Consider the following 11127-nt stretch of genomic DNA (forward strand, 5'->3'; position numbering starts at 1 on the left):
AAGGCAGGTGAAAAATAACTTAGTCCATAGTACACTTACAATAAGTTCAATATCTATAGAGTTAATCTTAAATGATTGAATATTGGAATTAGCGTCGAATTGAGCCAGAAAAATGATTCTTCTTTGTCCTTCCTTTTTCAATTTTAATTACTAATTAAAAAAAAAAAATTGATTGCGCGAGAAAATGATAATGAATATAATAGAAAATAACATAAAATAGTTAATTTTAATGGTAGTAGAAGATGATCAAGTCCTCATCGATACAGTAAGAGCACAATAGTTTTCAAAAGTTCCTCTTAAGTGAATATGTTTAGTTAGAACAATTGTCGAAAACATTAAGTAGGCGTTTGAACATAAGAATTGTAAAATTCGAAAAAAATGGTAAATTTTTTTTTTCAAGTGAAAATTATATTTGAAATTTAGAGTTGTTTTTTGGACATAAATTTCAGTTTGGTTTTTAAAGTTTTTGTGAGTGATTTGAGTGAAAATTTAAAAAAATAACTTTTTAGATTTTTTCAAATTTTCGAAAATTTTCAAAATGTATTTTCAAGTGAAAATTGTAAATTTTATGAACAAACGCTGATGTCGGAAAAAAAGTAAAATTTATTTTGAAAAAAATTTCCATCAAATTTTATGTCCAAACGGGATCTAAGTATATCAAATAAAAGCTCATAAATAAATGAATAAGTAATAGACAATTCAAGTATCATTTGTTACATAAATTTGAATTTGCTATAAAAACTTTTCAAGTGTTGAGGAAGAATAAATTATTTATAAAATGTTGTAAGGAAATATGATCCCCATGATTCAATGATTGAAGCACTTGTGAAACAATCTAAAGATCTCAACTACAAACTTTAAGTGACCTCATTCGTGCTAATCTTTATGAATAAATTAATTGAGATGCGCACAATTAACGTAGTATAATTATAAAATTAAATTTAAAAAAAAAAGAAACAAATGAAAAAAAAAACGTGAACAAAAAAAGAAAAAAAAGGGAAAAGTCATTGAGATATTTTGGTTTTGACAATAGACAGTAGCTCCGCAAAATAACCTAATTTATAGACTGCACGGCAATAACTTAAACCTTAGCATTTTCCATAAACCCTAAATTTCTCCTCCTACTCACACTTCTCTCAACTCGCGGCTACCATGGTTCTCTCCCTCTCTCTCTCTTTCTAAGTTTATATTCTTTTGCTGAACTGTATTGGAACTCATTCTTTTATTGCTTTTTCTAATACACAATTAATTTTTATTTTTTTTTGCTTTGTTTTGTTTTTGTAATTGGTTAATTGTAGGCAACAGAAACTGTGAACCCAAAAGCATACCCACTTGCTGATTCGCAGCTTACAACAACCATAATGGATTTGGTTCAACAAGCTGCTAACTATAAGCAGCTTAAAAAGGGTGCTAATGAAGGTTATATATATTTTTATATGGTCTTTTAATTATTATTACGTTGCTTTTATAGTTTTTATATCTACTGCTTAACTTAACTAAAGAGAAAGAAAACTGGATTAGTTTCTTTTCAGCCCCCCAAAAGAAGAATCTTTTTTTTGGGGGATAATAGGCACAAAGAATGTTACATCTTTTAACATTTATGATATGGTCTTTTGGTGATAAAGTTACTCTTATGTTTAGTGCCAACTAAAAATAGAGAAAATTGGGTTTGCTTTCATTTCAGCCACAAAAATGTATTTGATGGTGTTTGACAAGGCACATAGTTTAAGGAAGAAAGACTTTTGAAACTTGTGTACAAAAATAATCAATAGACATTTGCGTAACTATAAATCTTTTTTCACTACAGCTAAAATGGGAAGTTTGAAGTTAAATTATTTCTTAATATAGAAATATATCATGTTTTTTGGAACATACTAAAAAGACCATCACATAAGTTGGGACAGAGGGAATATTGTTTTGAAACTTTATTATATGGTCTTTTGCTGAATAAGTTACGCTTATATTTAGTACTTAACTAAAGATTGGGAAAACTAAGTTAGGTTTTGTTTCAGTCACTAAGAATGTTATAATGTTGAGACTTAAAGATATGGAATTTTTTCCCCCATTTTGTGATGTGAATGTGTTGCTCATGAGTTGTATGTTTACTGCTTAACTGAAGATAGAGAATTCTGGGTGTTTTTGTTCTGTTTCAGCCACAAAGACACTGAACAGAGGAATTTCAGAATTTGTTGTAATGGCAGCAGATACCGAGCCCCTTGAAATCCTTCTTCACCTTCCGCTCCTTGCTGAAGATAAGGTGATTTATTGTTTTTTTTTTGCCTTTTCCCCCCTCAAAATGTGTTATCTTTTCACCCTTTTTCGGGGTTGTGCCTTTTTTATCTGGTAGTGGACTAACTTTGGCTAGGTCAACATTAGAACTTGACCCTTTTTGGGGTTTTAGTTGTTGGACTTTTCAAGAGTTATGTTTGTAACTCTTTTCTGATACATTGTGTGATGTTATGTTATTTTGATACCAGAATCTATCGAAACCATGTGTATGCTATACATAATCCAGTTTATAAGCTCGTTATTTTGAAGAGTTTGTATTAAACAAGATTCTTCCCCAGACTCCACTATGTGGGATTACACTTTTTTTTTTTTTTTTGTTGTTGTTGTTGTTGTTGTATTAAAGAGGATTCTTGTAGCTGTTTCCTATTTTTTCTATGTTCTGACGTGTAATGTTTTTGTTGTCTTGAAAATAAAACTAAAAAGACGAAGCCAGATTGTATGTAATACATGTTCAAGTCGTTTTGTGGCAATAACTATGAAAATTTATGCGAGCAGTACTCTAAGGTGACTTTGGAATTCTTTCACTTTCTCAGCCATCACTTAGTTCTTATTTCCCCTTCCAACATGATAGCATTTGTAGTAGTGTAGCAACTTCCTATGAATATGGTTTTGATACTGCTAAAGTTCTTTCTTTCTGCCTTCCCTTGGAATATCAGACAATCCTTGCATATTTTAAGATCAGCATACCCCCCGCCCCCCTCTGGTGGGAGGCAGGTATAAGGCTATAACAACAACCAAGTATATTCCCACATGATGGGTTTGGGGAGGGTAGTGTGTACGCAGACCTTACCCCTACCTAGTGAAGGTAGAGAGGCTGTTTCCAAGGCCATATATTGCCAAAAGAGATGTTATATTTGTCTCTCTTATGCATACACCATACCCTTGTAATACCCTTCCATAATTTGGAAAACCATTTTGTTTCCTCTACTCTATTTGGCATTCTGATTTTAGATAAACGTAAGTTGAAAATTCATCCCAACTGAATGAGTGTTTTCCTTAATGACCGAGATACCGGGCTCACTTCTCTACCATTCTCCATTAATAAATAGTATACTTGGTTAACCAGCTAGGATTTGAACTTGTGACATGCGCCTGTTATACATCACACGCAGTGTACCTTTTCCATTGAACCAAAGCAAAAGCAAGCCCTGGGGATAATGTTTTTTAATCTACAAGGGATTGCTGTGCTTCTTATCATCAATAAGGGATTGCTGTGCTGCTGATAAACAAAGAGAGTTGGATAACGTAACTTATTGCCATACAGTTATATAAACTGATTTAGTGTGAGTGTATTTAAATTGGAGTAAGAACATCATTATCCATGATATAAATGCACTGTACTTTTTTATGAACAAAAAAGTAAATGCACTGTACTTGTGATTACATCTGAATCATTATGTGCAAAAAGCTTTGACAGCTAAAAAAGGATAAATCTTATTGGTACTACACAGTTGTAAAGGATGTTACTATCAGTATAAGGGGCCTACATTTAGACAATTTAGACAAATATATTTATTTGTTATTGCTTTGTAGTCTTTTACGATTTCAAACTGTTTCTTCAGTGTATCTGCATGGTCTCAGTGATAGTTATACCCAGAATTTTGATGTGTAGTCTTTTAACAATGATCTTAGTATGAATATTCACATCTTTCAGTTTTTGCTGTTACCTGGACTACTGTATCATTTTTTTGGTGCTAAATTAGCTAATATTAAAATAATCTTTGAGATAACAGGCAAGATGGTTTTAAATAAAGATTTCTAACTTTTTCCTTTCATCTTCCCCCCTCGTACTTTCAGAATGTGCCCTATGTCTTTGTCCCTTCAAAGCAAGCTCTTGGTCGGGCTTGTGGTGTTACCCGACCTGTGATTGCTTGTTCAGTGACAAGCAATGAGGGAAGCCAGTTGAAATCTCAAATACAACAACTAAAGGTAATATTCCAAAGGGTTTGTTTGTCTATGTATATACTTATTCTTTCCCTGTGTAATAATACTAAAATCCTTGTTTCTCCCATTGTGCAGGATGCCATTGAAAAGCTCCTCATCTAAATGTTGAGCCTTTGCAGCATGATGGGCCTTTTTGAGGCTTGGACTGAAGTAGTTGTCCTGTTGGCACTTTTTCTTTCTTTTTTGTTCCTGGATTTTTTGATTAATGTTATAATAGTACCAATAGACGCATGAAAATTTAAAATCAGGTTTACATTATAGTAAAGCCTGAGTTTTATTATATCATGTATCTATGTTTAATGTAATTCTCATTTTGCTGTTGATCATTTTGTTCCGCAGCTCCTTTGAAGCATTTGGTTGAATGATTTGCTCATTTCTAGTCGGAGTTAAATTTTTATCAAAGTCGATAATCATAGGTTGGAAATTGAATTGGCTTATCACCTTAGGTTTTTATTAAGAGTAAAATGGGAATATAGAGTTAAAATTTTACTACTAAACGTAGAAAGATGCATTAATTTTTGTAATAGACTAGTGAAAAGCATGGTTTCTCTGGGAAATCTCTCTAATTTTCTTCAATTAAGCAGTCATTCTCTAGTGAAAATTTTGAGGTCCTAAGAATGGCACATGCTTCAAATTTGGTTGGTGCAAGGAAGGATCCTCTTTGCTTTCTCTTCGATATAATTTTGTCAGCTGGTAGCTTCTGAATGATCAGCTCAACCTATTAATAATGAAATTAATCATTTATCCCCAATTTTAGGCTCAGTTCATTCATTTTGGTATACTTGGTCCCAACGATTTTAAAATCATGGTTATCATAAGGCAGAATAGCCTAAATGACACTTATACTAGTGCTTTTTTGTCATGCCGGTCCCCAAACTTATCATTTTGTCAATTGAACACTTACACTCGTTCAAAACTAATTTTCTAAATCCCTCTGACCATTGACGGAGCTTATGTGGCATTGACATAGCTGAGGTGGACAAACTATGTATAACACACGCGTGTAAAGAGAGTGATACTAGTGATTTTGATTAAAAATGAATTAAACTAAAACCCTAGTGATTTTGATTAAAAATGAATTAAACTAAAACCAGGCACAAAATCAAAGCACAAAATCCCACCTTTCTTCTCGCCTCCAATCCCTCTTTCCCATCCCTCTTTTCCCCTCCACACTACTGTAAACAATGGATGAGCCTTCAAAATCACAAAAATCAGGCAGAAATATACTATTTTCTCTATTTCTTTAACAAAAGAATATTTTACATTTTTTTTTCTTTTCTGTTTAATCAAAACCCAACTAATTAGGGTTCCGGCGAGTTTCGTTCCTCCCACGACACTGCTCTAGTGTCCTAGCCGTGGTAGTAGCGTCACTGATTCCGACAACTCTTTAGGTTGACGAACGAATCTGTTTTGGTTATTGTTGTTGTGTTTCGCCATTTGGATCTTTGTTCAGATTTTGGAGAGGAGATTCAAAGGCTTGTTTGTTGAGAATTTTCGAAATTCCATTGCTGGTCTTGCGAAGAACAAATCTAGTGGTTTGAAACCTCAAGTTGTTGCTTATGTAGTATTAAAACTCAGCTGGGTATTGAAATTTAGACTCGAAAATGTGATAAACATTTGTGTTTGAGGATCAAAACCGGAGGGACAAGCAGAGACGCCATTAAAGCTCGCTTGAAGCTTCTGGGTATGTGTGGCTCCTAATAAACGAAAGAAGAAAGAACCTACTGCATCTCTTTTCTATGGGTTCGGTATTTGTGTAGGGTGGCCAGTCTTATTTTTAAATAGTTTATTTTCCTATATGGCACTAGTAGTGACGTGGCGTCTTACGTGTTGGAGATTGTATTACACGCACTGGTAACCTCCTGTCATAAGCGTTTATTATACACAATTTGAACGAGTGTAAGTGTTTAATTGGCAAAATGATAATTTTGAGGACCGACATGACAAAGTGACACAAGTATCTATTCTGCCTTATCATAAAATGTATTATTAAAGTTGTCCAAGTTCACCATTTTGGATAATCCAATCGTCAATTAATACTAGTAATAACATTGCGAAATTCTGTTCTCAGCATTTCTAAGAACATACATGTGGCCTTCTGTCCCATTGCTACCTTATTGAAAACATATCAGCCCCAGACCGGTTTGCACGTGCAACTAACAAAAGCATCTCACCTGTTGGCTTTGACAATTGCAGGATCTTCAGCTGGCCTTCATTTTGACAGCAAATATCTCTGATTAAAAATGGATGCAATAAGTTTTTCATAATGGAAGATGAGACAGTGAGCTCACATGCACCTAGTAGTTAATATTATGGTCCAAATTTGCCTTTATTTTATACATCGGGTGTTTCCCATTTTCTGGTCATCAGAGTTATTCAAATCCATTAAAAAAGGGTTCTACAAATGCTTTCCTTGACTAGCAATGTTATAAATTGCTTATTATGTCGAGAGGCGAACTTATGATTTGAAAAATGATTTTGCACTTTTTACATTCAACTAAAATCTAATTTTATATATAGGGTGTCACTATTAATATATCACTATTTTTTAAAGACATATATAGATGAAAACTTTTCGGGTCCCGGTGACCCCTGTCTTTACAACATAAGTTCGCTTCTGATTATGTCCGTTCGTAAGGTGTTCCTTAAAAGGGGAATTGTTTTTTCACCACACCCCGGATTTCCTTGATACACAGTTGCAACACTAACAAGACAACAATCGAATTTGTGAAATGTTGTTTAAGCTATCACATTATAAAGAAAAATTGTATGTTTTGGCCGCATCATATATATGGGACAGTAGCACATTGATAGTGGAAATTTAGTAATCAATTAGATTCTGATTCTCATTTTGGTGAAATTTTCCATGTTGGTATATTCGTCTACCCTTTGCAATGTTTCGCATAAACATGTTGTTTATCAGTTATGGTTTTGGTCGAGGAAAAGAATTGCAGATATTCGTAGATTCTTGGTTCAATTATTGTAAAGTCACGCAACTTCTGAAATTTCATATTGGAATTTGTTGTTGAAAGAAAAACTCACAAACTTGTTTTTGCTCTTAATACTAAGTTCAATAAAAAGATTTGGCTATTGTTACCCTCAACACTATGGACAAGAAAATCTCACTTACTGGTGATTAGTTTTCCTTTGTAAAAACTGTATCTGCACCTAGTGTTTACACACACACTAGTGTGTTGAACGAATACATTAGTTTATGTTGAACGAACACAGGGGCGGAGCTAGAAGCACACATACACATGTCGGTTTGGCGGAACTCAATCACTTTTGTTCAAACGGTGTATTTGTGTTAAAAAATTCATTAAATATATATAAATACTAAATTTAGAATTCAGTGTTAATAGTACTTGAAGTTGGTTCTAAAATTCAAAATCCATAAAGTTGAAATCTTTGTTCGACCTCTCGACGAACATGACTAAAACTTGCTAAAAGCTGAAGCTCAAAAGTTCTTTACTTAGGAACAGGAACCCTTAGGTTAAGGATAGTACAGCACGGTTGATTAGTGTCTAATGTAGAAACTTCATCTCGGTTTCTTTGTCCATTTTGCTGGATTACAACTGTCAAATTAATTTTAACTATTAAACACAGCTGTTGGGAGATTCTAATTGTAAACTAAGCCAGGGAAGGCCACAGCCCCCAACAAAAGATTCAACTTTACATTTATTGAGATCTGAACCTTCCATTATACTAATCACATTTAGAGTAATATTTCAAAGTAAATGCATCACAAAAATTACAAAGAAGCATCATGTTCCCTTCATTAATCCAGTAGGTTTTCCAAATATTCTATCGGTTCCACGTGCATCTTCTTTGATTTCCCCCACTTTGCCGACAATTCCATGACAACAATTACTCCCTGCATATCGTGCTTCTCTTTTACACGTTCCTTAAAAAATATTAATTAAGAGAAATTCTATACTATTTTACTTTTATTTATGTCTTATGATATAATTTCTCGTAATGAATATTTACTTTATTTATGTGCTATTTAATTTTCAAGAACAATTACTATTAAGGGTTAGAAAAAATATAATTTATTTTGTCTTGAACTTATAAAATGATAAATAATTTGAGATAATTATTTTAAAAAATAACGACACATAATTTGAGTCAGAGGAGGGAGTAGATTATTCTTCAAAAAAAGTCTAATTAAGACAAAGGGAACTTTCCATCCTACCACAAGGTTATGAAATCTTCCATTGCAAACCTCTATATATAAGATTATCAATACACTGTCCTAAGCAACATTACCTCAAACAACAAGCAAAATCATCAACATATCAAGAATAATACACAACCATGGCTAAGTTTCTTGTTCTTTTCTTGATCCTAACAGAAACATTTGTGTATCTGGTCATGGCTGAAAATGCAACAAATTTTGGAAGTTCTCCTGCTTCTAGTCCATCACCTTCGATTAGAAAACTTGGAAAACATCATCAAGAAGAAGAAGAGAAGGGCAATTTGTCTAAAGAAGTTGGTTCTCCACATCAACAAAAGATTAATGAAGTTGATCAAGCTCATGAAATCAAGATTAAGCATCATCATTCAGTTGATAAGTCAATTTTTGGAGGTGGAATAATTCTTGGAGGTTTAGCAACAACATTCTTTGTGGCAATCTTTTGTTACATTAGAGCAACAAGAAGGAAACATGTTGAGCCTAGTTCCCCTAGTGCTTCTTCCTCAGCAGCATAATTGGACAGTTGATATTAGAGATTAACCCCCCCCCCCCCCCAAAAAAAAAACACACACACACACACAGAAAATTGTAAAGATACCATAAGACAATTCTGATTTTGGAATTTTTATTGTATAAAAAGAAATAAAAATATAGATGTTTTACTCTCTTAAAGCCCACCACCTCTATGTTTTTATGGCCATCTTGTATCTACTTAGCTATATCAATTAGTTGAAAATATATTTTATTCATATTATAATGTTTACTTTAGGTCTTATGCTTTCTAATAAGTAATCTTTTGGTCCTATATGTTTTTTAATACTTCTATTTTTATTTTGTACAATATTGACTTGAGATGAATTTAAATGAAGCAATTGGCAAGGAAAAAGCATATAACCGTCTACTCATTTGAAATTAAGGCATAATTATTGTTGTCATCGTCTAGACCCCAAGATCACCAAAAAGAAACAAAATAGTGGATAATTTCTTCTGGGAGCTGGAACAAACTCAAGGAGAAGCAAGAGGAAGCCAGAAGATCTGCGGCAGAATGGTTAAAAACAGTATATACAACAACAACAACCCAATAAAATCTTATTAATGGGGTCTGGGGAGGGTAGTGTGTACGCAAACCTTACCCCTACCCCGAAGGAGTAGAGAGGTTATTTTCAAAAGACCCTCGGCTCAAAAAAACAAAAAGACAAAAGGACAAAAAGGAGACAATATTAGTATCACAACAACAATCATAGAAAAAATAGGAACACCATGAAATCCAGAAGAAAGATGCAAAGCAAAGGGAGACAATATTAGTATCACCACAACAATCATAAGAAAAATAGGAACACCATGAAATCTAGAAGAAAGATGCAAAGCAAAAGCGATAGCTATTAAATAAGACCTGCACTGAAAAGCAAAATAGTAAGACACAACATTGCCACTAGCTATCTTTAGACAAAAACCCTACATGGCTAGTCCCACAATGGTACGAAGTAAGGCACAACTCAACTACCTCCTAACCTACAACTCTAATACTCGACCTCCACATCTTCCTATCAAGTGTCATGTCTTCGAAAATCTGGGGCCTCGCCATATCCTGCCTGATCACCTCTCCCCAATACTTCTTAGGCCGCCCTCTACCTCTTCTCGTGCCCTCCACAACCAGCCACTCACACCTCCGTACCGGAGCATCTGGGCTTCTCCTCTGAACATGTCCGAACCATCTAAGCCTCGCTTTCCGCATCTTGTCATCAATGGGAGCCACGTGCACCTTCTCCCGAATATCATCATTCCTAATCTTATTTATCCTAGTGTGTTCGCACATCCACCGCAATATCCTTATTTCTACTACTCTCATCTTTTGGATATGTGAGTTCTTAACATACTAACACTCAGCTTCATACATCATGGCCGGTCTAACCACCATATTTATAGAACTTATCTTTGAGTATCGGTGGCACTCTCTTGTCACACAGGACTCCAGATGCTAACCTCCACTTCATCCATCCTACCCCAATACGGTGTGTGACATCCTCGTCGATCTCCCCTCCACCCTGGATAACCGAACCAAGGTACTTGAAGCTGCCTCTACTCGGGATGACCTGTGAATCAAGCCTTACATCCACGCCCACTTCCCCTGGCTCATCGCTGAACTTACACTCCAGGTATTCCGTCTTTGTCCTGCTTAGCTTGAAACCCTTAGACTCAAGAGCATGTCTCCACACCTCCAGCCTCTCATTAACACCGGCTCGCAATTCATCAATCAGAACTATGTCATCGGCGAATAGCATGCACCATGACACATCCCATTGAATATGGTGTGTTAACGCGTCCATCACTAGGGAGAATAAGAACGGACTGAGCGCAGAACCTTTGTACAATCCCATTACAACCGGAAAGTTCTCAGAGTCGCCTCCTACTGTCCTAACCCGAGTCTTAGCCCCATCATACATGTCCTTAATCGCCATAATGTTGGGAACCGACACACCTTTTGCCTCCAGGTATCTCTAGAGAATTTCTCTAGGAACCTTGTCATACGCTTTCTCTAGGTCAATAAACACCATGTGCAGATCCTTCTTCCTTTCTCTGTACAGTTCCACCAACCTTCTAATAAGATGTATAGCTTCTGTAGTCGAACGACCCGGCATGAACCCAAACTGGTTGTCAGATACAGACACTGTCATCCTCACCCTCGCTTCCACCACCCT

At 35.0% G+C, this 11127-nt stretch overlaps 2 protein-coding genes across 2 annotated transcripts; both read left to right on the forward strand.

The window, feature by feature from the left end:
* Window positions 1-1025: 1025 nt before the first annotated feature.
* LOC107801239 (uncharacterized) lies at window positions 1026-4556 on the forward strand. The gene is made up of 5 exons (XM_016624525.2): window positions 1026-1155; window positions 1299-1419; window positions 2154-2257; window positions 4087-4218; window positions 4309-4556. The coding sequence occupies exons 1-5, from the start codon at window positions 1153-1155 to the stop codon at window positions 4333-4335; spliced, it is 387 nt and encodes a 128-aa protein (XP_016480011.1). The 5' UTR covers window positions 1026-1152; the 3' UTR covers window positions 4336-4556.
* A 3994-nt stretch (window positions 4557-8550) lies between these two features.
* Window positions 8551-8943, forward strand: LOC107801237 (uncharacterized). The gene has a single exon (XM_016624523.2). The coding sequence runs from the start codon at window positions 8551-8553 to the stop codon at window positions 8941-8943; it is 393 nt and encodes a 130-aa protein (XP_016480009.1).
* Window positions 8944-11127: the final 2184 nt, after the last annotated feature.

Source organism: Nicotiana tabacum, chromosome 2 (genome assembly GCF_000715075.1).
Source record: "Nicotiana tabacum cultivar K326 chromosome 2, ASM71507v2, whole genome shotgun sequence".
Classification (NCBI taxonomy): domain Eukaryota; kingdom Viridiplantae; phylum Streptophyta; class Magnoliopsida; order Solanales; family Solanaceae; genus Nicotiana; species Nicotiana tabacum.

What these genes read in the sequence shown, in the direction of transcription:
- LOC107801237 (XM_016624523.2), top strand. Translation starts at nt 8,551, where the DNA reads ATGGCTAAGTTTCTTGTTCTTTTCTTGATCCTAACAGAAACATTTGTG.
- LOC107801239 (XM_016624525.2), top strand. An exon ending in CGCTCCTTGCTGAAGATAAG is followed by an intron (nt 2,258 to 4,086) that starts GTGATTTATTGT and finishes TCGTACTTTCAG; the next exon opens with AATGTGCCCTATGTCTTTGT. An exon ending in CTCAAATACAACAACTAAAG is followed by an intron (nt 4,219 to 4,308) that starts GTAATATTCCAA and finishes CCCATTGTGCAG; the next exon opens with GATGCCATTGAAAAGCTCCT.